The sequence below is a fragment of the Neovison vison genome, chromosome 2 (genome assembly GCF_020171115.1).
Source record: "Neovison vison isolate M4711 chromosome 2, ASM_NN_V1, whole genome shotgun sequence".
In the NCBI taxonomy this organism is placed as follows: domain Eukaryota; kingdom Metazoa; phylum Chordata; class Mammalia; order Carnivora; family Mustelidae; genus Neogale; species Neogale vison.
The window spans coordinates 107204234-107231372 of record NC_058092.1 but is presented as its reverse complement, the minus strand read 5'-3'; the positions used below and the strand labels follow the sequence as shown (position 1 = coordinate 107231372).

Here is a 27139-nt window from a genome sequence, read left to right as displayed (position 1 = left end):
AATCCCCTCCAGCAACTCTCAGTTTGTTTCCTATAGTTAAGAGTCTCTCAGGGTTTGTCTCTCTCTCTGATGACTTCCCACGCAGTTTTCCCTCCCTTTCCCTATGATGCTCTTTGCTGTTTCTTATGTTCCACATATGAGTGAAATCAATAATTGTCTTTCTCTGATTGACTTATTTTGCGCAATATAACACCCTCCAGTTCCATCCATGATGTAAATGGTAAGTATTCATCCTTCCTATTTATTTATTTTTAGTAATTTTGACACCCAATGTAGGGCTCAAACTGAGGACCCGGAGATCAAGAGTCACTTACTCTTCTTGCTGAGCCAACCAGGGGCCTCCACTTTATCTGTTTTGATGAGAACATTAGTGGAGGGAATTTGCTTTATTGGATCAGTAATTTTTCTATATTTTTATTTCTTTCTAAAGGAAATTCAGTGATAATAAGAAGTTAATAATATAATAATAAACAATAAAAATAATAAGATTTAATAATAAAATTTCACATCTTACATTATCCACACTGATATAGTTGGCTTATGCTGTCATGTGTTGCACACTGTATAACATTACCTGACAAGCTGTGTTCAGTGACACAGTAATGCATACCGTACTGCTGCTATTTATGATTCCAAAAATGAAGTATAGTAGGAAGGTGTTGTAACCTCTTAGTGTAGCCCTGAGATTAACTGAATTTATGCCGTGTTCTCACATACTTTAGAGAGCTATGCTATAATAGTAAAATGGCCTCCCTTGGTCAGTTGTTGCCCATTTCCTGACCCAGTATGATACACAGGAATGACCATGGGGGAAAATAGCTTTTTGAAGGACTTACCTAATCTGCCTCTCTTATTGTTATTTGGAATGAGATCAGAAAAGCAAAGGGAAATATTCGTGTAGAATTTTTTTCCCTCCTTCCCAACCCTTAATTTTTAGTGGAGGAGCAAACACTTTTCTCATCCTTCACATACCAGGATAGATACTGAGCTTCTTTTTCTAATGGTTGAGGACACACTATAATAAAACATCATGCGAAAGGGTGTGGGTTCTGCTGCCCCTTTCCTACCTGACCATCAAAACTGTCAGCCTGGCTGGTGACAAGGGGAACTTCTAATCCTGCATCTATCCACCTTTTTTTCCTGGCACTCTCTGTTCAAAGAACTTGTACCATCGGATTCATTTGGGGAAGTTTGGTTAAGGTGGTTTTGTGCTTAGACAGAAGGAAAACCCTCTAAGACCTTTAACTGACTGGTTTCCTAGGCTTCCCTCTACTGTGACACAAGCCCTACCCTTAACAAATTGTGATTATATACATGTTGCCACTTTTCTTGGTGTGTATATCTCCCTCAGGAACCCTTACACGCACCAGGGAACCTAGGTTATTGGCAGAATGAGATTTGGGAATTCTTTGGTCCTCTGGCCAAATACCACCAGTTAGTGCTCTAATTCCACCATTTTTGAAATTATACTCACTGTATTTTAAACACTGTTTATTTTGGACAGTTCAGTTTGGAGGCAATGGAGATTATTACTTTAATGTTATTTCTGTACTTTTCAAACTTTAAACCATAGTGTAGATTTCTCATCAAAAAGTACGGAGGCCATAAGACAGTGGAAGAACAATTTTTGCTGTAAAACAAACAGGTCAAACTTTGGCAGGACTTACAAGTTTAGCATGCAGTGGTAGCTTCTGTATCAGAAACTCTAGTTCTCTGTGAGAAAAAACGGGTTTTTTGTTCGTTTGTTTCCTTTTGGCTGCTAGAAGGATTGAGCATTGCCAGAAAGATTTATCTACATAGTCCCAAGAAACTTTATTTGGCAAGCAAGCTCCTGAAAACTGATGAGGTTTATCAGTCACTCTTGCTGGTAGATATCTGTTAACACTGCAGTCAGAGCTGTTGAGATTAAAATTTTTGACTTGCCAATCAATAGGACATTATTTATACAGTCGGACTTTGGACATCAGAGGGTTTAGGCACTCAGGCTAAATTAATTTATTTGTTTTTTCACTCAGGCTAAATTTTTTTTTAAAAAGATTTTATTTATTTATTTGACAGAGAGAGAGATCACAAGTAGGCAGAGAGGCAGGCAGAGAGAGAGGAAGGGAAGCAGGCTCCCTGCTGAGCAGAGAGCCCAATGGGGGACGTGATCCCAGAACCCTGACATCATGACCCAAGCCGAAGGCAGTGGCTTAATCCACTGAGCCACCCAGGCGCCCCACTCAGGCTAAATTTTGAGCCATCTTTTGGTGGCAACTGATAGGGGAGTTTGTCCCATTAGCACTTTACATGTGACAGTGCCCTGAACAGAAGAATCTCCTAATCTCCTCTAATACTTTAAGAGCTTTCATAGTATAAGCATGCAACTAATTGATTTCAATTATACAGTTTCACAACCGTACATTAATTTGGCACAGAGGCCTTTCTCTTAACTTTAGCTTCCCTTTCTCTTTACCACAAGTTTTACCTACAATCTGTCAGTGGAATTTACACTCTCTTACAGGAACACAGACCAAGGAGTTGAGCACTTGCGCTTGAACACTTGCAGGTTACACAGCAGCCAGGAGACCATTTTATCTCTTTGACAAAGGGCTCAGGGAGAGCAAGGAGGTATGACTAGACTGAGGCCCATTGGAGCAGTGGGGAATCTTCTTATTACCTGAGGTCAGGATAAGGGGACGAGAGGGATGGGGGCCGTGGATGGAGCAGCACCCCTACAGTAAGCACAGCTATGTAGTTGTTTTTGGTTTTAAGAGGTCATCCACTCAGTCTCAGTGAACTTTTAGTAACAGCTAAAGCACCATTTAGGTGGTTGCTTTCCATCCTTCCTTGTCACTAGTGAACCTCCAGTTGTCCATGAACACATAGACAGTCAAAAGGCCCTTACTCCCATGGCTCATAACCACCATTTAGGGGAGATCATCCTGAGAAACCTTCTCATATTCCCTAACCTGGCCCATGCACTCCCTGCTTTCTTGTCTCTGAGAAAGCTTTGTGACCTTACCAGCCCCACATTGAGTACTACCTTTGTTAAGCAGTATGGTGGTCCCTAGGCAGTAGTATAGTACTAGTTGCTAGGTGTGCCTGTCTAGTAAGGAGACAATCTCAAATGAACTGAGGTAGTTATTACTTATATACACAGCATAAGCAAGTGTAGCATGTTGTCACCTCCCCACATCTGTAATCCTATAGCATGACACCACACTGGAGGGATCAGATGACAAGAAAACACAAGTGGTGGCTTGCTCTGTCATGAAGGAGCCAATTTCATTTTGCTGCCAAGTCATTTGATAGCTTGTAGTCACATCCTGGGGAGTAGAGATAAGGTGGAGATTTCCAAGTCTCACCAAAACCAGGGAGACAGGTGAGAGAGTGCCTACTTGTAGCCTGCCCCAGGCAGGACAGGCAGTCTACCACAAGAGATTAATCCATACAATAGCAACTCACAAGACTGCCTATCTTTACACGTTCCATGGGGATATTCAGCTAAGAATTGGGTCAAACAACAGTTGAACCTTGCCTGTGTGGCCCATGTGGAGAAGTACAAGGTCACCAGAGTGCCATAGCAGAGTCATTCTCCTATACTTGATCACTGAAAAGGATGTTGGCTGAATATAATATCTGTGACTTGTACTTTCTGTATGTTAAGTTTCTTGAAAATGCTGCTTCACTGTTGCCTTGCTTTCTGTGTTAGTGGTCATCTAATTCTGTTGAGTTTGTAACCTATTTCATAGTTTCACCTGGAGAACCTGAAGATGTTTTCTTTACCTTTAAAGTCTAATAGCTTGACTATGGTATTGTTTTCAAGTTGATCATCCAGAGTCAATCCCTGGTACCTGATGAGTCTTTTCAGTGTGCCTCCTAAGTAGTGTATCATTTTCCTTTTTATAATAAGATCAAGGCCCCTAGATTGTTCTCTCTACAGCCTGACTCCTGTTTAGAGAAAAATCTTAAAAAATGAGAAATTATGTATCACATTACAATGTTTATCCAACAAATACAGGGATTCCCAAACAAGTTAAAATAGTAACAACCCTGATGATTTCAACACAGTCTTGCCCAGGTAAGGACTTAAAAAAAAAAAAAAAATCACCATCAGTTTACAGTAAAATGTAGAAAGATATAATGCCAGAATAAGAAAGCCCTTGGACATGAATAAATTATTAAAAGGCAAAAATGTTGGTGACTTGAAAATAGGCTTAAAAAACTTAAATTTTAAGCTATTCTTAGATGAAAGTTAATCACCCGTAGCGTCTAACGCAGCCACGCCCCTACTACCCTCTAATTGGAATCCTTTCCAAGGAGCGCCCAAGAGCTAGAGAACAAACCCGGGTCCACGGTTCCCGAAGTCTTTAGTTCCTCTTCCTTTCACAAGTATACTCTTCTTCTTCGGGCCCACACCTGTTGAGGCGCATCGCCGGGCACGCGGCGTCCTTCCCCGGAACCGCGATGGGGCGGCGGAAGGACCGTGGACCGCGGCGGCCGGTCGCGCGAACTACTCGGTTGCGGGTGTGCGGTGCGGCGGCGCGAGCGAGGGGCCTCCGGCCGCAGCTCCCCTGACGCCCACCGGCCTGCGCCTTCCTCGGGGCCGCCAACGCCGCCCCGGCCACTGGGGTGTCTGCCGGGCCCCGCGGCGGCTCCCCTCCGGCGACCTTCCCGTGGCTGCCCTCGCTCCGGGGTGAAACGTGGCCCAGCGGCCGACCCCAGGTCCAGCACGGGCCTCAGTGACCTGGTGGCCCTTTGCGTTCCGTGAGTCCTGCAGGGGAAAGACTGAAAGTAACTGTGGCCTTAAGTCCAGTCTAAACTGCAAACCACCCGGAAACACTCCCCTTTTCAAAGATGGTGGTTGCTCAATGCAAGCACTGCAGCAATAGCAACCAAAACTCCTAAATGACGCTATTTGCCTACGCAGTATAATTTTGTGGGATTAAAAATATGAAAACCTCACAGAATTGAAGGAAAGCCCACTGCATTAGCCAGGAATCAAACCCAGATCTCCCACATGGGAGGCAAGAGTTCTGCCACTGGACCACCAATGCCTATTTCTATGGTATGCTATAGGTGAAATCTAGGGGTATCCAGAACAAGTTGACAGTATTCCAAAACTGGCCTTTAGGAGTGCTGGCTAATACCTAATAAAAGCACCCAAACCAAAGGTTTTTATAGAAAACTTATACTAGACAAAACTATACATATAAAAATAATATCCGATTTGTCTGATCAAACTCTTAATTCTGAGAGGGGCTCTTTCCAGCTGCATAACAGACTCCTATAGAAAAACATAAGAAATTCATCTAGGTTCCATGTTTTTCTTCCTAAATCTTCAATTGTCAACCTCAAACTGTTGTCTTAGTGGTTCTGGGAATGTAACCTAACTTGTAGGTTAGGTGAGTAAAATTCTTATCCAGGGAAGAAATAAGAATTGGAACCAAAATTAGTATCAGATGGAAAATAGGGGAAAGAACAGAATCAAGATAGACATAATGAAGAAATAAATTCTAGTCTATGTAGTTAGTCCTTTGTAGCTTTTAATTTTTTTTTTTTTTTTGGTAAAAGAGTAATGATCAATCTTGTAACCTTAGAATGCATCTGTTTTTTTAATATGTATAAAACATTTGAATGGATATAAGATAAAAAGATTAAGTTTGCAATCAATGTTTGGGAGAATCTAATTTCCCAAATTAATTGGCTTTGATTTACTAGCTGTATGACAAGTAGACTATTTTAAAGAAATACTTTATTGTTGAAATATTAACATAGAGGTCTTTTGTTCCATCTATCACCTCTTACTTCCATTAATATAAGTAGATAAAAAACTTGTTCTCTTACAGCCAGCCTAGTCTACTTCAATCCATTTGCCACATTGCATTCTCACTGATCATTCCATGGTGGAAAGCTGAACATACCTATTGCCTAAATCCACGTCCACCACCACAGTAGCTAACCAACAGTAGTCCTTCCTTTCATGGTCATGGGAGCCAGAGAAGGTGTTGGGGAAGAACTGCGGTGGATAACTCGTAGAGCTAGTGGGTTCGGGATTGTGTTGGCTTGAAACACATATACAAATTGGAGAAGTACAAGTCTCTGAAAGGGATTGGTAATACGGAAGCAAGAACAAAATGAGTCACTGTGCTGGTAAACCTAAGGTACCAATTTTTCAGTTTCACAAAGTCAGTTTCCTGACAGCTGGGATAAAGGCTACCAAAACGCCCAATAGGAAGCTCCTTGGAGAACATATTTTGATATTTGGTTTTATGGGAATTCTTCATAGTCAAGCTTCAGAGGTGTCCTAGGAGCACAGAAGTTTGCACACAGGGACAGTTTGGGATTCTTCAGCTGAGAATTTGTACCCTTTCGAAGGAGCAGATCCCGCCTGAGGTTCTCTTCCATCCCAGATCAGGCTCCAGAGGGGGCTGCTTAATATAGCTGGGATCTGTGCGGTCACTGAGTCCCTGTATAGACAGGTTGCTCCATTTCTGTGAAGCCCTGTAGATGAAATCTTTGGGCCTGCTGTGGGTTGTGAGAGAAGCAACCTCATGAAGTAATCGGATATGTTAGAAGCCAAAGGACACCTTAACCTAAGAATACTGGTGCTTCAGTAGCAAGCATCTCACCTCCCGCCTGACTCTCCCAGGTTTGGTTGCAGGCCCATACAATTAACTTTTTCTTCACCACAGTAACTTCATTTACTACCTCTTCTTGAGCCTTTATTACAAGGGCAAGTCTGGTCTATGCAAAGATCCAACAGGCAGGGGCAACACTGCAGTCAGTTGAGGAGAGGGAGAGAAAGAATAAAGTGGGCAGTGTTTGGAAAATAAAAATGATTAAAGAGTGTGCCTGCACAGTGGTTTGCAGCCTTGGGACTAGGACAAGGGCTATGATCATGGAAGGATTAGTGCTTGGCGTGAGTTGCACAACTATTCCTCTAGGGTGTAAAGTAAGTTCTTGTATGTTGCTGGGGACATGTATGTAACATTTGGAACTGATATTCTTGCCATACTCATGTGCAAAACTTCTAATATCATGACATCACCTACTAGCAGATAAGTATCTTAGAATATGAAGAATAACTTCAGTGTGTGTTTTTCTCTTTGGGAATTACTTGTGGATAAAGGCCAGAAGATTTCCCTTCCTTTTCAATCCTGATTCTGATTTTCTGTTGTCATGATACATGTATATATATATCCGTGGAAGGAGACTTGAGGAACATAAAGAATGTCGCATCCTCTCCTTTAGGTTGCTATTCCATTAACTTTTCTTGAACCACCTATGTATTAAGTTGGACCAGAAAGTTGAGAAATTTGGCCAATAGAAAATTTCTCTCTATAGGTCACTGTACAGGTCATTTTATCATGAATGGTCAAAATCATACATTAAGTTAACTTCAGGAACCTAGTGTCTGAGAAGTCAGTTGTTCTTTTGAATGCTAAGTATTTGCCTTTTCTATCAGAAAAAGCATATCAGACAGCTACAGGTACTTTACAAATAGAGGAGTATTCAGACTTTCTGACTTAGGTGGGCATAGCAAGTGTAGAATGAAAACTGTTCAGAACAAGAGAGAAACTGAAGTGTGGGAGAAGTGCTAGGAAGTTCTAAAGCCAATCAAAAGCCAGTCAGTTTTAATTGTCAACCACTCAATTAACGACTGAACTCTCTAACTGATTTGACTGATCACATGGCCACACTTCATAAATGCGACTACATCAAGTGATAATGTGATAACTGCCAAAGCAGAAGCATGTGCACCTTATCTCTACTCTGTCCAGAATGTCAGCTTCAGAAGGCTGAAAGTGCAGGAGAGTATACAACCTCTGTTTCTTTGCTACACACTTAGGAAACACAATAATTTAGGGGATACCCCAAGAAGTAGGACAGAGGAATGGCCATCACCAGTTTTGGTGTTCTGAGGAAACAAAATTAAGGGGTGAGGGTTGGGGGACAATGTTGGAACTTCAGTGGGGGTAGTGGAAGATTGTTCTGGACCAAATACTTCCCACTGTTGGCCCTGTGATCAGGAAAGCAGTTGGCATGAGAGGAGCCACATTGATGAGCATTTGATACACTATGGGAGACAGAGACAAAAGTGCAGCAGAAAGCTGGGCAAGGCAGGCAAGGAATCTGGCACCACCATCTACCCAGCCCCATGCCTGGGTACTTTCTTGCGGTTCTTTCTGGCAGTCTCCCTTGACACCAGGCACTTGATAACCTAGGATTCATCTAGGGTAGAAGCTCTGACTTCAGTGCAGGCTGTGGCCAGGGAATCATCCTAAATTATAATATGACAGTAATCACACACAAATTTAAAAAATAAGATATCTTTAAAGATTTATTTGTTCATTATAGTTGAAGGATAAAGAAGAAAGTATCAAAGCTTTTTGTCTAACAAAATGGCTCTTGGAGATTAATTTATACATCATTACCCATGATAACCAAGTAGCAGAAAAGGCAATTAAAAATGGATGGTTATATTCCACTAGAGACATATACTGAAGTCCTGCTTTTTGCCTTAAAGTCTATTAATGTAGCTATCTTTTGGTTAATGTTTTCAATAGTGCTCCTTTTCTCTTCTGTTGTTTTCAACCATTCTATCACTTTATGGTTTTGTTATGTCCCTTGAATACAGCATATAGTTAATTTTTAAATCCAGTCTAGCAGTATTTATTTTTTACTGAATAATTAGGTCTACTTGTCTTTATAATAATTGTTGATATAATTAATTTTAAATCTACCATCTTTTTTCTATTTTTCTCCTTGATCTGTTTTTATTTCTTTCTCTTTTTGAATTAGTTATATTAAACCACTATAACTTTTTTTGTTTATATACTTTACTTCCATTTGTCCTTCTATTTTTTTCTTTTTAAGATTTTATTTATTTTATTTCAGAGACAGATCACAAGTAGGCAGAGAAGCAGGCAGAGAGAGAAGAGGAAGCAGGCTCCCTGTTGAGTAGAGAGCCTGATGTGGGGCTCAATCCCAGAACCCTGGGATCATGACCTGAGCTGAAGGCAGAGGCTTTAACCCACTGAGCCACCCAGGCGCCCCATGTCCTTCTATGTTTTTCATTGTATTTCACTTTGCTTCTGTTCTTTCAGTGATTAATTTAAAAATTAGTCTTAATCTTAAGTTTTTCTTTTTTCATTAATTTTATCCCTTGGTTTATCAAGCATAGTAATATTTACTGCATTTACCCTCATCCTGGACACTGTAGAGACCTTGGAATATTTTAATTCCATTTAGTGTCATCCGCATATATGCAGTTGTTATTTGCTGTAGCTTTGAGTATTAAGCCCCAGAATTTATATACTTTTATATGATCAATGTTAGATTTATCCATGTATTTATGGTTGCCTTTCTCTTTATGTCTTTCCATATGGAATCATTTGTCTTCTGCCTGAGAGACATCATTTAGAAATTTCTTTTGTGTTAGTCTGCTTGGGAAGAGCTGTTTCAGTGTTTTTTAATCTGAAAGTGCCTTTATTTTACTTTAATTATTGAAACTTTCTTTAAGTACGTAAGTGTAGGAGGCAGTTACTCTCAGAATATTGAAAAAATTTGCATTTGATTTTTGTTTTTCAGAAGTTAGTCAGTGGTCTGACTGCTGCTGATTTGAATGTAATCTCTCACTTTTCTCTGGGGTTTTTGTTTTTGTTTTGTTTTTACAATTTTTGTCTTTGTTTTTTATCTTATGCAGTTTTACTGATTTCTCTAGTAATGATGTCGCTTTATTTATCTAGTATGGGACTGGTTGGCCTTCTGGAATCTGTTGATTCCCGATATTGCCTGGAAAACTCTCAAATATTACTTCTTCAAATATTGCTTTTGCCTTGTTTTCTCGCTCTCTTCTACTTCCAAGACTCTAACCAAAATATAAGATACACTTTCTCACTCCATTTGCTATTTTTTGTTTGTTTAATATTACATTTTTTTCCTTTCCTACATTTTGAATTTTTTCTTCTTCTTCATGTTCTGTTTTACTATTTTCTCTTCAGCTGTGACTTCTCTCCTGTTGAACTCTTTCATTGAATTCTTAATTTTAGCTATTTTTATTTCATTTCAAAAATTATTTTTTCCCCCACCAACTGAAGAAAATGTTTCCAGGAAGAGGAAAGGATCAACTATAAAATGTTGATGATTAGATTAATTGAGGATAAGAGCGGACCATTAGGTTTGTCAAAAAGGTTTTGGCAGCCTTGACAAGAGCAGTTTCAGGAGAATGATGAGAATAAAGGTATGATTGTAGTGGATTCTAGATGAGGGACTGAATATGCAAATGGGACAATGGCCAGACCATAGATAAAAATAGAATTCTTAGCCAGTCTGCAGTAACCAATACTGGAGACCATTCCTTTATTTACACTAACCAGCTGCCAGGAGATATAAATGCTTTATCTCTAGCACAATTCTACAGCAAAGAATTCATTTTCCCCAGAGGGCATCTGGCTTTGACTTCTTTTCCATAGGATAAAGCTGCCAATTCCCTCAGAAAATATTTCTGAGTTACAGTACAGAGGTAAGTATACTTGGGGTCAATTAACAATAATTCTATTTTTGCTAAATCTTACCATTATTATATCACTACTGCACAAAACCAGACTTGGAGCTTGTTTGTGTCTCACTGCACTATTTATTAACTTTCTATGAGCAAGGTGCTTGACCTCTTTTAGCTTTATTTCTCATGCACAAATTGAGATAGGTAATAGCAAGATATTCTCATCTAGGTAAAATGTTGGAGAGTTCCAGCCTTGTTTAGATGGATTCGTCTGCTTTGTTACCCTGCCTTTCCAGTAAGTTTTGTTTTTACTTTTTGTTGAGATTCAGCCTGGAAGCTATTGGAGGAAGAGAAACTAATTGTGGTGGCAAAAAACAAGTTGGAGACTGTGATAAGAGTCAATCTCATCCAAACAGACAGGATAAAACCCTAAGAAACAAAGCTATTGTGTGGAAAGTTTTAAGGATTAAGACTACCGTATGTGCTGCTTCTGATTTCTAAAAAGTACAAGATTTTCATTCAAATAACTCTCCTATTGAAAAATCTTAGAGTCCATCAATTCACACTAACCCACCCTAGTAGTTCTGTGAGCTAAGAGCTTTTCAAAGTTAAAAAAAACTGGTTTGACTCTCACAAACTTTGATCACAAAGTGAAGGTTACTTATTATTTGGACTCCGCTGGAGGAACTGTAGGCAGAAGCATTAGCTGAATCATTAGAGTAGAAGCTTCTAGCTGAAGTAGTATTGCATTATGAAATGCTCTTCAAACTGCCAATTTCACTTGTAGTGAAGTTCCTTACCTATAGTCTAGTCTGCCTCCCTCATAGGTCACTATGAAAAAAAAATCACTATTATTTTCATTTTTATTCATCAGAATATTGAGGGTCAGAATTGTGTCACCAATAGTAAAGTTCTTAGAAATTTTTTATGTTGTCATAAAAGGGGTCCTTTCTCTTGCAGTGAAATGTTGAAAGGATAGATCAAGTAGTAAGAATAACTAAGGATAAAAAACTCATTGAATTTCTAATGGAAACTTGAAATTGAACCAATCAGGAACTTCTCATAATGAGTGGCTGTTGAAGAAAAACATTAGATAAAGTTTACTGAATCTCTTGAAAAACACTTCCAGCATTAGTGAATATATAAAGGTAGTATTATTATAGCTATTCAAGAGATATACAACAGTATACAAAACATATTAAGCAAAATTGTGCTGTAGACAATTATATGCAAGTACTTAAAACTTTGTTGATAGGTTTCAATAATTCCTAAAAATATGGTTGTTAAAGAAGGAATTAAGTAGAGAATAAAGTATTACTGACTGCTTTTTACTTGTAAAGAGTGTAAAAATAAAATTTTGGTCAATTCTGTATGAGATTTAAATTATTTTACCTTAAAAAATATACAAAATAATTGTTCACAAATTATTTTCTGTAGTAAAGAAAATTTTTAGTTAAAATAGGCAAATAAGACTTTGCATCTCCCTTTGAGAAAAGTGTATTTGTGAAGTGATTTTAAAAGTATGAAGCTTATGAATATGATGATCTTATAAAAAAATCAGTATATGGAAATATAACTGTCATATATAGATGTAAATTCTCCTATGGCTCTTTTGGGCATCATGATTTTCATTGATCATTAAATACTGGAGATTTGTCTATCTGCCTTAGTTAATAGTGTTTGCTCCATTTAGAAACTACAGATCTACAGATACTTGTTAGAAAAAAAAGTATTTCATCCTTCCAGATCATGGATGTCTTTCACTCCTCTTCCACAGCAATATTCATTTCCCCATGTTTCCTGATCATTCGCTCATTTTTCAAAGAAGCAACTATTTTCCTACAAAGGAATTGTGAGGGATGGGCTGGGCAGTTTACACTCTCTTGGTGAGAAAGTGAAGGAAATCATACTGCCTGTTTAAACCTGGCTTCTACTTTTTACAACCTTGGGTAAATTACTAAATTCCTTTCATACTTTGTCTAGTTTCCTCATTTACAAAATGGAGACAACAAGAATGTCTGTCTACTCATAGTTTATTATGAGGGTTAAATGAAAAGAGACATACCAAGCATATTTGCTTGGCATAAAATAAGCACTCTACAAATATATGCAATGATGATGATAATGATAACAGACAATCTGACAACATTTATCTGAAGGGAAAAAAAATACCTTTCCTTAGACTGAGCAACATTCGTTCTAGGAATATGTCCTATGGAGATAGTAAGTTGAGTGCTTAAATCTTTTAAGTACAGGACTTGCAGGGCTGGTTGTAATAGTAAAACATTAGAAATATCTGGCATGTGCATGAAGAGACAGCCCATGTTAGGGATATTTCCACTCATATATAAGTCATTTTTCTTCTCTATAGCATTTACTTTGAACAGTTAATTTCCTTAGATGTAGCCAAGGTAAACACTTCAAATTCATTATATCATCCAGGGAGGTGGCTTTAAAAAAAAAAAAAAAAAACAAAATGGGACATTGATCCTGTATGCACTCCCAGAGGAATAGAGATCTCATTGTAGTAGAGGAACTCTTATAAATGAGTTATTCCTCCCATGTCATGTAGAGGTTGATATAGAATAATCTGGATTCAAATGATAAAGTTTTAGAGGCATTGGCCAGGCTTTGAACCACTTTTAGAAATGAGGATTTGCGATATTTTAGCCCCAAGAAACAGAATTAGTAAAGGGAAAATACAGTTAGAATATCAATAAAAACTTGTCTTTCCTTTGAATTCTGAGAGTTTCATAAGCCTCAAACCCAGAGTTTCAAACTGGGGAAGAGAGGCTAAGTAGTTAGAGAATGGGGAGAGAATGCTGCAAGAATTAAGGATGTATTTCCCAAAAAAGGAGCATGATGGTAGTGGTTAGAAGAGGCAATTTCCTTCCTCTTTTCTAATTTCAACTCCAGAGCCTCCAGCAGAAACTCTTCAATATCTTGCACGTTTCAGACTTCACTACTCCGATCAGCTTGGAGGTAACATGTGGCTCTTGACAGCTCTGCTCCTTTGGGGTAAGTTGGGCTTAGAAGGGGGTAGCTAGGGGCGCCTGGGTGGCTCAGTGGGTTGGGCCACTGCCTTCACCTTGGGTCATGATCTCAGGGTCCTGGGATCAAGTCCCCCATTGGGCTCTCTGCTCGGCGGGGAGCCTGCTTCCTCCTCTCTCTCTCTCTGCCTGCCTCTCTGCCTACTTGTGATCTCTCTGTCAAATAAATAAATAAAATCTTTAAAAAAAAAAAAAAGAAGGGGGTAGCTAGAGGGGAACTGGCTCTGGCAGTGGGGACTCAAGACCTTTTGTCTTCCTTTGGTATCCTAGGCTAGAACTCATGAATATGGGGACAACTGGATCTGTGCTTCCATGGTTAATTCATGCTCATTATATCAAAAGCATGGGAAGACAGACCTGGTAGTAACATTTAGCCTGGAAGCATCATATCAAAATAAAGCCGTATCAGTAACCATCTATAGACTGTACATACCACTAGTACCTGATTTGGAGAGAGCTAGGTAGAGAGAGAATCAAGAGACCTAAGCTGGTCTCTCTATGTCCACATTAGTTTTGTCTCCTCGATTCCTTTCCTTGTCATCTCCCACTGACCAACTTATGCCTCTCTTCTTCGGTCTCTTACAGTGCCAGCTGGTGCGCAGATCTCAGCGGGTGAGTAATCTTTAACTTAGTTTCTCTTCCTCTGCCATGTTCCGGTTCTAAAGAGTAAGTTTTGTTATCCTGAAGAAGAGAATATGGGGAAAGGATAGAACAAGAAGGATTTAGAAATTATGTAAAGTCCCTTATATTCAGAGCATGATTTTGATAAAATCCTGGTTTTTAAGGTTTCTCTCTAAGATTTCCTGAAAAAGCCCCAACTTCAGAACTAAATGCCTACGTGTATATAATAGCAGGAAAAGGCCAGGGTTGCAAAACCGTAGATGTAGCTCTGGGGGGGTTTTGTAACATTCCTTGAGAAGAAAGCCAAGTACTTTTTTTCTCCTCAGACAGAACCAAGCAGTACTGAAGGTTTCGAAGTGAGAGTTTGAGTATTGGTTTCCAGTGCAGATGCTAATTAAGGCCTGAGTTTAACCCTTAGGGAAAATATTGCACAGGGGGCAAGACAACTGGCTCCAGTCGACATGAACAGAGCTCTCTGCACGGGGTCTGGATACTCTCAGTATCTAGTTTTTGTAGGTTCCCATTTGCTTATTTTTCTGTCTCATCTAAATATATATTTTTACCTTTGTGCTGCCCAGAAAACTTTACCAATTGCTCAGACCCTCCCTTTATTCCATTTGGTCTTTTTTTTTTTTTTTTTAAATCCCCAGACCCCTCAAAGGCAGTGATCACCTTGCAACCTCCATGGGTCAGTGTGTTCCAAGAGGAAAATTTAAACTTATGGTGTGAGGGACCCCATTTACCTGGGGACATCTCTACACAGTGGTTTCTCAATGGCACAGCCATTCACACCTTGACCCCCAGACACAGAATTGCTGCTGCCAGTGTCAATGACAATGGTGAATACAGGTGCCAGACAGGTCTTTCAGTGCCAAGTGACCCAGTACAGCTGGAAGTCCACAGGGGTAAGTATGGCATGGAGTAGGAGAGTTGGAAATCACAAGGTGTTCCTTGTGTTTTCTCCTTTTTGCATGTCAGATATGTGTTTTCATTTATTGGAGTATGAGTCTCAGCTCTATGTGCTGAAATTAAGTCAAGATACTCAGGATATCACATTAGGGTCTTTGAACTGCCCCAACAGTACCCCAACTGGGACAGCTGTGAGCAGGTTATCCAGTATAAAACTCAGACCCAAGATTTTATTATCTAGAATGATCTGATTTTGGGGCACCTGCGTGGCTTAGTTGGGTAAGCGCCTGCCTTTAGCTCAGGTCATGATCTCAGGGTCCTAGAATCGAGCCAGGCATCAGGCTCCCTGCTCAGTGGGGAGCCTGCTTCTCTCTCTCCCTCTGCCTGCTCATGCTCTCTCTCAAATAAATAAGATTTTTTTATTTTTTAAAGATTTTATTTATTTATTTGACAGAGATCACAAGTAGGCAGAGAGGCAGAGAGAGAGGAGGAAGCAGGCACCCTGCAGAGCAGAAAGCCCAACTCGGGGCTTGATCCCAGGACCCTGGGATCATGACCTGACCTGAAGGCAGAGGCTTTAACCCACTGAGCCACCCAGGCGCCCCGATATAAGATATTTTTTTAAAAATTAAAATGACCTAATTTCGTTGAAAAAATTTATGCCTGCACATAGTAAATAATTCAGAGAAGCATACAGTGATGAACAATGACGTCTCTCTTCCACCCCAAAGCCCTAGTCCCACGGTCACCTGTCATAGAAGTAAAACTCCTAATACATATATGAACTTCTTAAAAAAGTGGTTGGTATCATCCTCTGTATACTCTTCTATACCTTGCTTTTATCACTTAAAATACCTTGAACGTCTGTTTAAATCAATAGACATCTACCGTGCACTTTCAAATATCTGCCTTATTGCTGTGCTTTAACTGATTTAATCATTCTCCCTATTAGTAAACTTGAAGTGTATTTCCAGTTTTTTGTGTTTACAAGCAATAGAAATAGACATCTCTATGTATAGTCTGGGGCACATTTCACAATATATCTGTAAGATAATATTCTGGACATGAAATTACTGTGAGATGAAGCATTTTAAACTGATGAATACAAGGGGGAAAAAACCCCACTATCCACTTAAATCTGTAAAAGGTTTCTATTTGTCAAGAAATGAAAACTGCAGTACTTTTTAGGGTAAAATATTCCATTATTCAGTACAAATCACTCAAATGTGCTCTTTAGTTATTCAAAAGCAGTAAGTTAAAGCTTCATTGTAATTGATCATGTAAAAGTTAATCCATGCTGGAGGCAGAACTAAATTTGTAAGGACTAGATTGCTTTTGGAGGTAATGTGTTTTAGCCAAGGAAATATGAGACTATCAGGGGAAATGCTAGGCGCTCCTCATGAGTCTCTTAGATTTCTGGGAATCATATCCTAGGTTACAGATGTAAGGGGAGCTGTCAGAACTTTTTTTTTTTTTTTAATTTATTTATTTGAGAGAGGGAGAATATGCAGGCATGAACAGAGGGAGACTGAGGAGACTCCCCATTGAGCAGGGAACTCAGACCCCGGAGCAATATCAGGACCCCAGGATCTTGACTTGAGCTGAAGGCAGAGGCTTGACTGCCCCCCCAGACAGAACTGTTTTAAGAATTTTGTGTAGTTTGGGGTACCTGGGTGTCTGGGTGGCTCAGTGGGTTAAAGCCTCTGCCTTTGGCTCAGGTCTTAGTCCCAGCGTCCTGGGATCGAGCCCTGCATCAGGCTCTCTGCTCATTGGGAAGCCTGCTTCCTCCTCTCTCTCTGCCTTCCTCTGCCTACTTGTGACCTCTCTCTGTCAAGTAAATTAAAAAAAAATTTTTTTTTAAAGAATTTTGTGTAGTTCAAGCAGAAGCAAAATGTTTCATGGTTCAAGTAACAGAAAATGAAGCAGGGGTGGGAAGAGGCCATTTTCTTTACTTCTGTACAGACTCTAGAAGCCCCAGCATGATGATGTATTGAGAATATATTTTATATTTTTAAAAAAGATTATTTGAGAGCAAGGGGAGAACATAAGGGACAGAGAATCTCAAGCAGACTCCACACTGTCCTGGGGTTCCATCTCAGGACAGAGATCACAACCTGAGCCAAAATAAAGTCAGATGCTTAACCAACTGAGCCACCCAGGAGCCCCTCTATCTGGGGCCTCTTCTAAATAGTACCACTGTGAACTTTTTTTTTTTTTAAGAAAGATTTTATTTTTTTAAGTAATCTCTATACCCAAGATGGGGCTCAAACTCACACCCCCAGGATCAAGAGTCACACACTCTACCAGCTGAGCCGGTCAGGTGCCCCCACTGTGGACATTTAAAAAAAATATATTTATTTGTCAGAGAGTGAGCACAGGCAGACAGAGTGGCAGGCAGAGGCAGAGGGAGAAGCAGGCTCCCTGCTGAACAAGGAGCCCTATGTGGGATTGATTCCAGGATGCTGGGATCATGACCTGAGCCAAAGGCAGCTGCTTAGCCAACTGAGCCACCCAGGCGTCCCTGTGGACATTTTTTTAAAAAATTTTTATAAACATATAATGTGTTCACTGTGAACATTTTTATACATTTTTTTGCTGTATATATGTATAGATATGTGCTGGAATATGCCTAGGAATGGAATTGCTGGGTCACAAAGTGTGCGTACTTGTTCAGCTTTAGTTCTTAAAAGTGGTTATTCCATATTACACTCCCACCAGTGGAGTTTGAGAGTTCTGGTTCCTCTTCATCCTCATCAACACTCGGTGGGTTTGTTTATTTATTTATTTAATATTTAACCAGTTATAGACTGTCCTACAGTTTTTTTTTTTTTAACAGTTATAGACTGTCATACAAACCACTAGTTTCCGCATTTTTTAAGTTTAGCCATTCTGGTGCATGTGCAATAGTTATGACATAGCTTTAATTTACATTTTCCTGAAGACTCCTGACATTAAGCATTTTACAGACTTACCTATTTTGATATCCTCTTTTGTAATACCTGTCTAGGTTTTTTGCCAGTTTTTCTTTATTGTCTTTACTTATGGACTTGTAGGGGCTCTATATTTCAGAAATTAGTCCTTTTTCAAGTGTTGCAAATATCTCCCACTCTGTGGCTTGTCTTTTTGCTATCTATGCTGTTTTCTTTTTTCAGTGAAAGAAGTGCTTACATTTACAGTAGTATAATACATCAAGTTTTGGGGCTGGTGCTCTCTATGCCCTTATTTAAAAATGTTTTGCCATAGGGGTGCCTGGGTGACTCAGTTATTTAAATGTCTGCCTTTAGCTCAGGTCATGCTCCCCAGGTCCTGGAATTGAGCCCCAAGTCAGGCTCTCTCTCCCTGGAGGAGCCTGTTTCTCCCTCTCCCTCTGCTTGCCACTCCCCCTGCTTGTGCTTGCACTGTCAAATAAGTAAAATCTTAACAAAAAAACGTTTGCCATTGTTAACCAGCAGTGGAGGATTCAACTGCAGTTACACTAGCTCTGTTACTTCAATTAAGTGTGTGTGTGCTGAGACCACAAAAATACAGCTGGCTTGAGGACCTAAGTCTTAATCATATGGCTTAGTGAGCATTCCCCTCCTGCTCCAAGGTGAAGAAGGTGGAGAATGGCTTTTGAGTAGGAAATCAGTAATGTCTGCTAAAAGCTGCATCCTATGAATTTTGATGTATAATACTCCTATTGCCACTTAAGGCTAAATATTTTTAATTTTCATTAGTATGTATGTATTTTTCTTTCCTCGTGAATTATTTAGAAGTGTTTTAGGAAGGTGGCCTTTTGTTACTGATTTCTAATTTTATGGCATTTTGGTAAGAATTTGTTAAATATGATATCAGTTCTTTAGTATTTGTTGAAAATTGCTCGCGGCCTACCTAGTATGTACTATTTGTAACTGTTGCATGTATGTTGGGAAGGTATGAATCTTCTTTAAGCTAAGCATCCTATATAAATCCACAAAACCAACTCTTAATTGTGTCATTCAAATATTTTATATATCATCACTAGTATTTTTGCCCGTTTCAGATGGAGGGGTGTTAAAATCGACCACTGTGTTTGTAGATGTATAAAGCAAAGGTGTCTGTGTTTGGGTAGTATAGTCTATTGGTAGAGCACCTCTTGGTTGCAAATGGGAATAAGGGAGAGAAGAGTATTCATTATATTTAGAAACACTATGGCAGCATCCCAAACTATAAAAATCATGCTTCATCTAGCACTGGAATACCTGCCTTCCATTCTTAGGTAAGTTCTGGAGGGAGGAAAAAGCACTACTGTCCCTTCTCTTCTTTTGTCATTTAAGATACTGGTCCTCATTTAGCCAAACCCACTGCCTCAGGGAAAGAGAAAGGAAGCATTTTTGTTATGTGTAGAGGTGTACACCTAAAGGGAGGGCCCCTTGGACTTGGAGCTCATTTTTACCAACTAGATCACTGATCTGCACATACGTGTATCCTGTCAGTTTAGAAGTATATTAGAACTATATATCATCTGGACATGTTTGCTATTCTGTGTGTTTTAGTATGTGGGATCCCATTAACAACTTAAGAGTTGGAGTGTATTCATTTCTTCTATTGCTGTGTAACAAATTATCACAAACACAGCAGCTTTAAACAACATTTGTTGTCTTTCCATGAGTCAGGAGTCTCTGCACAGCTTCACCGGGTGCTCCGCAGGGGCCACAATAATGGTAGCTTCCTTCCTATAGTTCTTCCAAGCGCACGTGATCATTGGCAGACTTGAGAATTCACTTCCTTATGTAGTTGGCCTGAGGTCCTAGACTTTTTGCTGGCTGTCAGCTGGAGGCCAGTCTTGACTCCTGGAGGCAGGCCCCTGCCATTTGGCCCTCTCCCAGCAAAGTAGCTCACTTCTTCAAGGCCAGTGGGAGGCTCTCAGGCCAGTCAGCTAAGACAGAGTCATATAATGCAACATCATCATGACAGAGACATCCCACACCCTTTGTCATATCCTGTTGATTAGAAGCAAGTCTCCGGTTCCACACACATGGGGATTATGCAAGGGTGTGATTCACGAGGGGGGGGGTGTCATCTTAGAGTACTGCCTACCACATACAGTAAATTATTCTTATCCCAACCAACTTCTGAAATAGAAACCGAAGATAAAAAGGGGCTGTGTGCAGTAAAGTAGTAAAAGTAAAAAAAATAAAAAATAAAATAAAAATAAAAGTAGTAAAGACTACTTTTCTTCCCAGTAGAGCTAAAGATAATTGAGGGATGGGCAACAGACCTCAAACTCAGCAGAGCTCTGAGGTTCAAATGTTGTAAAGAAAAAAAAAGATAAGAAACCCTCCCAGGGCCCAGTTCTAGCCTCCTTCTATCTCTGCTACTATATAGATACATTTTGGGTCTACAATTTCCAGATTGGCTACTACTCCAGGTCTCTAGCAGAGTTGTCACGGAAGGGGAATCTCTGACCTTGAGGTGTCATGGATGGAAGAATAAGACGATATACAATGTGCTTTTCTACCAAAATGGCAAGGTCTTTAAATTTTCTACTGGGAATTCTGAATTCACCATTCTGAAAACCAACCTGAGTCACAATGGCATCTATCGCTGCTCAGCCATGGGAAAGCAACGCTTTGAATCAGCAGGAGTAAATATCACTGTAAAAGGTATGTATCTGAATAGTCATAAAGCTGTAGTTTTAAGGACTATCATAAATCATCACTTAAGTTTGCAAGTGAAGAGACTTAAGTTCCCGAGGAAGTCGTTGTTTCATGGAAGGCCATGCAATGACCAGTGGCTAGGTTGGGACTGGAACTGAGGTCATCTGGGCCTCAGTCTGTTCCTCTTTCCAATAAACCACAATACCTCCTCAGTAATCCCAGGAGCTAACATGAAGGCCAGGGCATAGTGAAGATCTATTTCATCAATTTTATTTTAGTTGGCAAGGAATAGAGATTCACTCATGGGAGGTCGGAGAGCTATTAGAAAAGAACTCAATGGGGGGTGCCTGAGTGGCTTAGTGGGTTAAGCCTCTGCCTTCAGCTCAGGTCATGAGCTCAGGGTCCTGGGATTGAGTCCCGCATTGGGCTCTTTGCTCAGCAGGGAGCCTGTTTCCCCCTCTCCACCTACTTGTGATCTCTCTCTGTCAAATAAATAAAATCTTTTTTTAAAAAAAAAAAAAGGTAAGAAAAGAACTCAATGGCATCTCATAAAAAGCTCCATAGAAACAGAAGCCATGAAGACATTAGGACTTGATTATACTTTCTGAGAGGCAATGTGGCCTCTCTAGATCTACTTCTGAATGTCTGCTAACTAAAGCAGCTTCCTCTGTTCCAGCTTGCATGTGGGCCGGACTGTGGTTCTTTCCTTCATCTAAGTACTCACTAACTATAAGCAATTTTTTTCTGTCTGAAAAAGAATTCATCATTCCTAATGGGAAAGAGAGGATTGTCCCAGATTGTCTTTTGAAGTAGTAACACAAATAATGAGTCAGTGACCTGGCTAGTGTGTAGATCAGTGTCCACTCTTGGTGGACCACTACCAAAAGGCATGGTCACATAATAATATGGCTATTCAGGGAAGCCTGGACAGTGTGGAGGGCCACAGCAGGAAATGAGGAAGCTGGCCATTATAAGGGTTTCTATGTGGAATGCCTCTCTGCTAGAAGTGGGAAAAGTTGTCTTATGGATGCCTTTTCTAGGGGCAGGTTTCCCAAGGAGGAAGTGGGTATATCTCCTATTAAAAAACAACAACAACGGGGCGCCTGGGTGGCTCAGTGGGTTAAAGCCTCTGCCTTCAGCTCAGGTCATGATCTCAGGGTCCTGGGATCAAGCCCCACATCGGGCTCTCTGCTCAGCGGGGAGCCTGCTTCCTCCTCTCTCTCTGCCTGTCTTTCTGCCTACCTGTGATCTCTGTCAAATAAATAAATAAAATCTTAAAAAATAAATAAATAAAAATCAAAACAACACCACCACCACCTTAACACTGAAGCAGGCAACCCTGTCCCCATCAACTTTTTCTTTAGAGCTATTTCCAGCCCCAGTGCTAAAAGCATCTTTGTCATCACCCATCCTGGAGGGGCATCTGGTCAACCTGAGCTGTGAAACAAAGTTGCTCCTACAGAGACCTGGTTTGCAGCTTTATTTCTCCTTCTACATGGGCAGCAAGACCCTGCTGAGCAGGAACACAGCTTCTGAATACCAGATACTAACTGCTACGAGAGAAGATTCGGGCTTATACTGGTGTGAGGCTACCACGGAAGATGGCAGCGTGGTCAAGCGCAGCCCCGAGTTGGAGCTTCAGGTGCTTGGTGAGAATGAGGGGAACTGACAGGAGGAGGGCACATGGAGAAGATGCTCCCTTTCTTCCTTCAGGGCTGAGGTCTGTTTAAGGGGATTTCATCGCCCAGCCAGGAAAAACCCATGAACAGGCCTTTCCACTTTTGATTTGTACCTTCGCTCTTCTCATGAACTTCACTAAATTCCCTTTCCTTTCCCCCTTTATTTCCTTCCTTCCTTCTTCATTTCCTATTTTATCTTCTCTTTCTTTCCCCCTCACTTTACCCCCCACCCCCCAAATCTAATCAATATATTGAGTTCTTCTTGTGTATTGTCATTGGTGTGGGGATATGAAGACACTGGGGGTACAGTTCTTATTTCAAGGAGCTCACATGGTAGACTGGTGAGGTAGGGAGTTTGTGGATTGCACATAAATACTTGCCCAAGTATCTGTCTGGCTGAGGTAGGGAGACTGAGCTCTAAAACAAAGACTCTGGGAAAAATTTATCTTCAACCCAAATTCATTTCAAGTATTAAATGGCAGAGAAAGTCTTACTGGGAAGTAAGTCCACTGAGGGCCCTGGCAGTTAAGCTCTTATGAGGAGCTTGCCCCTGGACTGTACACCACATAGCCCAGGTGCAGCCCCTTCCTGCCCCCTGAAATTACCTGTGTCTCTGCTGGGGACCGGCATACCAGGTGTCAGCCAGCCTTCCCTCCCAGGCATAACTCAGCTAGATCGCTTTGCATTCTAACTAGCATTTCTTCCCCTTGTCACTTTTTCAGGCCTCCAGACACAACCTCCTGTTTGGTTTCACGTTCTTTTCTATCTGGCAGTGGGAATACTGTTTTTGGTGGACACCATTTTCTGTATAATTATATATAAGGAACTGGAAAGAAAGAAAAAGTACAATTTAGAAGTCTCTTTGGACTCCGGTCAAAAGAAAAGAATAAACTCCTGTCTTCAAGAGAGGTATTTAGAAGAGCCATAATGTCATGAACAAGAGCACTGCAAGAAAGGAATACCAGAAGCCCCTGGAAGGAGGGCCGTAGCAGTGGCCCAGCCGGTGCCCACGGACCCAGACAGTCCCTCCCCTTCTTCTCTGTGCAAGCACTGGGGTGCAACCATCCCAAAGTTTAAAGACATTAAAACTGTGACTCTCATGACATCTGATTAACTCTGAAATAAAATAAACAATGAGCTGACTTAAGTGGAGATAAACTTGGAAAATGGGTCATCAGGGATGATTTGAAGTGAGACCTACTTTAAAGAAATCTTTAAAAACCTGGAAGTCCAGTCTAACCTGATTATCCTACTAGGTAGTTTGAACAATATTATTATTTTTAGGGACAGGGTGAAAAGGTAAGTGTGTGTCTATGTACAAGAGATTAAGACAGAGAAAGAGACAGAATGAGGGTTACAAAGAGACAGATAAAGAGAGAATGGATCAGGGAGACGAGAAAAGCACGCAGACCCAAAAGAAGGAAAGGGAACTTGCTCCTTTCCTTCGGCTCCTCAGAGACTGTGGGTGGAGCGCTCACCCATTCCTGGAGTCCGCGTGGTTATCTGGTGTCTTCTCCCTCCAGCACACAAGCAGGGGAAGATCCACACAGCTTGCAGAGAACACGGCAGATGCTGACTAGGGCAGATGGGGGCATGACTTCTGCCCTTTCCTATGAGGCTTTCTCATAACATCTCCGTGTCCAGAGATACCAGGAGTCCTGCTTGCCTATCCCACTCCCCCACCCCACAGGAAGACCATGTAAACGAGGCTTTCTTAATAAATTATACCCAGACCCCTTAGCAGGGAGAGGGGCAAGGGGCTTCAGCTGGAGAGGGGTAGTGACATCATGAAGCACCAGCTCTTACCTCCAGAGATTTACTCTGCCCTTCTGATTTTCTGGATGATTACTAACTAACTTCAAGATAATACTGGTCTCAGGGCTCAGTTGGTTAATTTCAGCTCAGGTCATGATCTCAGGGTCCTCAAATCGAGCCCCGCATCGGGCTCTGTGGGGACAGGCCTCTGACATTCACAATCCTAGCCACGACTTCCTCTTTGCTGGCCTCCAGGTATCCTGTTAGAACCTAACTGCCTACTCTAACATTTGAACAATTTGCACTTCAGTCTACCGTTACTTCTGGCATATAGCTGTGACAGGAATAGGTTGTTGGGAGTCCCCCAAATTGATGCCTACCTGCTGGTTCTCCCAGCCTTGGTGCTCGGTCTGGTCAAGGCCTGGTATACCACCTCATATTTTGTCCAGGTGGGTGCCCAGCCCTCCAGTTTCCCTACAGTGGTTGGGTTCCCTGTCCCTGACACTTGTCCCTACCTAGCTAAGAGCTCACTATTTTCATTCCATCCAGTACTGGAAACACACAGAGAAATGACTGGATCCAAGTGGGGAGCAAGTGGCCCAACGGGAGAGAGGGGAAAGAATTGCGAAACCCAGCAGAAGGCAAACTGTTGTCTGCTGAGACCCCCCACAGCTCTTCCAAAGTCATATCCTTCCCAGAGTACCCAGCATGTCTTGCCTGAACGGAACAGGCCATTTCAGCCCAAAGCAGGCCATGCTTGCGAGCAGTATTTGCTCCAGAGCTGCTCAGCGGGATGGTCAAGGCTCTAGCAGGCTTTCGTTGCACTCTGATTTTTCCACTGCCCACTCTTACCTCTTCACTCTTCCTTTTATAAGGGTTCATCCTTAATAAACATCTTGCGCCTCAAACTCTATCCAACATCTGCTCCCAGGGTTCAGTCTGAGTGCTTTGTATGCCACTGCAAAATTTATAAAGTCTTTGGAGTCTTATAAAACCCATTTGTCCCAATAACACTTCTAAAGACGTCCATATTTTTAAAAGAGAACACTATACTGTGTGCCTAAGAACACACTCACTGTAAATGTTTTAAGCCAGTTTTGCTTTTCTTTCTTTTTCTTTTTTTTTAAATTTTATTTATTTGACAGAGAGAGATCACAAGTAGGCCGAGAGGCAGGCAGAGAGAGAGGAAGGGAAGCAGGCTCCCTGCCGAGCAGAGAGCCTGATGCGGGGCTCGATCCGAGGACCCTGGGATCACGACCTGAGCCGAAGGCAGAGGCTTAACCCACTAAACCACCCAGGCACCCCCAGTTTTGCTTTTCTACCTACTCTTTCCCACTCATCCCTCACCCAGGCTGCAAAAGAAAGGCATACCTCTTACTCATACTAATCATGATTTATTGCCCCGAGGATAAAAAAATTTCTGTGTACCAGAGACAAAACAGGTAAGCTTTTGTGTCTCATATTTATGGGCATTAAGGGCAACGCTAGGAATTAGAAATAAATATTCTGGCCCATGCTGAGATGTTCTGAATCCTGGTATATTGTAAAGACAGGTAAAGCAGAATTTATGACAACTTTCGTTTAAAGACCTTGCGTCTTATTATTATTTAAAAAACAAAAAAACAAAACACCACCACCACAACAAAAACAGCCTGGCTCTTGAGGGAGAGTCCGGAGAACAAGGTAAAGAGTGTTAAGAAATACTAATAACCGCATCTTATCTAGGCAACAAACATGCACAGCTCTACACCTGACCCATTCATCTATGAATTAGGCTGTGTAAGAGGAGGCCAGGGTTTGTTAAGGTAACAAGCAACTCCTTAATCTCAGCACCTTAAACCAACAGAGGTTTATCATTCATTCATGTTACACCAGAGGCAAATGAGAAGGCTGTTAAGGTGGAACTTTGGGGAACACTGCCAGCAGTTGTGTAGAGCTGAGAGAGCATGGAGCATCCCAAACCAGGAATTAAATTCTCCAGCCCAGAAGTGACACACAACACTTCCACCTTACTGGTCAGACCTAGTTAATCTAGCTCCATTCAACCACAAAGAGGATGTAAAATCCTAAAGAAAGCATAAGGCAAGAAGCTGGAAATACTGTAAAAAAGCATAAATGCTAACATGGAGTATTTAAGATCTATAAAAAGCATGCTAGGAATTATCACCTGGTTTCCAAGAGCAGTCTCCCTGCATTTTCAGTATTCCAAGTAAAGGGAAGGAAGGAATTGACAACTCATTCACCCATGATTCAGTGTTTCTCAGTTGCATATTCTTCCTGATTTCAAAAAGAGAGATGAAACTTCTTTTACCTCTAACAGATCAACATTACACCTCCAAGTAAAAGGAATGTACAGAAAGTAAGTTGGTGTTTTTAACTTTCTCGAGCAATTTAGAAGAATTTTTCGTTAATTTTTCAAAAAAAAAAAAAGTACTGGTACTGTAAATTCGTGGTCACATTTTTACTTGACTGCAAATATGCTCATCAACCATTTCTCTGTTCCTAACTGGCACGGTTAGTAGATTCTACTGCATTCAGCTTTTCACGGTCACGAATACACTCTTTTAAGCTCTACGTTTAATTAATGGCTACAACCAGTTCCTGGATCAAAAGACCTAGGCGGTTTGTGGCACCGCCCGGAGAACTTGTGCTCCGAAAGAGTCTCGCAGCGGGCCGCTGGCTCCACCCTGTGGCCACCCGTGCACACTGCCACCTTAGCTCGCCTCCCACTCTTCGCAACCTTCCCCCAAACCTGGTGAGAGATCTTCCCCAGAGCCTGCAGCTGCGAGAAATGGCCTTTGGGATGTGTCGGCGGCCGCGGCGGCCGACGGGGAGAGGAGAGCAAGGAGTCGTGCGTGTCCCATTCGTCCCGGTACCCAGAAAAGCACCCAATTCGTGGGCGGCCCCCCAAACTCCAAAGTAGTTACCAGTTCGGGGTTGGCAAATGTGACAGCCCGATTCCCCACCGCGCCCGGTCTCCAGCCGCAGGAAGTACGGCGGGAAACCAAAAAGTGCGGG

General features: G+C 41.2%; 1 protein-coding gene and 1 long non-coding RNA gene across 4 annotated transcripts in view; one reads left to right on the top strand and one right to left on the bottom strand.

Moving 5' to 3' along the window:
- The window catches only part of FCGR1A (Fc fragment of IgG receptor Ia), a 25231-nt gene extending 1723 nt beyond the window's left edge, over positions 1-23508 (top strand). Inside the window, exons 1-7 of one of the 2 annotated variants that reach the window (XM_044239164.1) lie at positions 10730-10784; positions 13406-13507; positions 14125-14151; positions 14811-15065; positions 20442-20693; positions 22052-22336; positions 23089-23508. In XM_044239164.1, coding sequence (XP_044095099.1) covers positions 10751-10784; positions 13406-13507; positions 14125-14151; positions 14811-15065; positions 20442-20693; positions 22052-22336; positions 23089-23294 — 1161 coding nt within the window. In that variant the 5' untranslated portion in view covers positions 10730-10750 and the 3' untranslated portion in view covers positions 23295-23508. Of the gene's footprint in view, positions 1-10729; positions 10785-13405; positions 13508-14124; positions 14152-14810; positions 15066-20441; positions 20694-22051; positions 22337-23088 lie in introns of those variants that run through there. The other variant, XM_044239165.1, reaches the window with a different exon arrangement.
- On the bottom strand, positions 18432-27139 carry LOC122900477. Of its 2 annotated transcripts, none has more exons than XR_006383237.1 (3): positions 27049-27139; positions 26289-26398; positions 18432-19966 (listed from the first exon to the last, which is right to left on the bottom strand). It is a non-coding gene; the product is annotated as an uncharacterized LOC122900477 (long non-coding RNA). The 2 variants fall into 2 exon arrangements; XR_006383236.1 differs by lacking the exon at positions 18432-19966 and adding an exon at positions 23508-25079.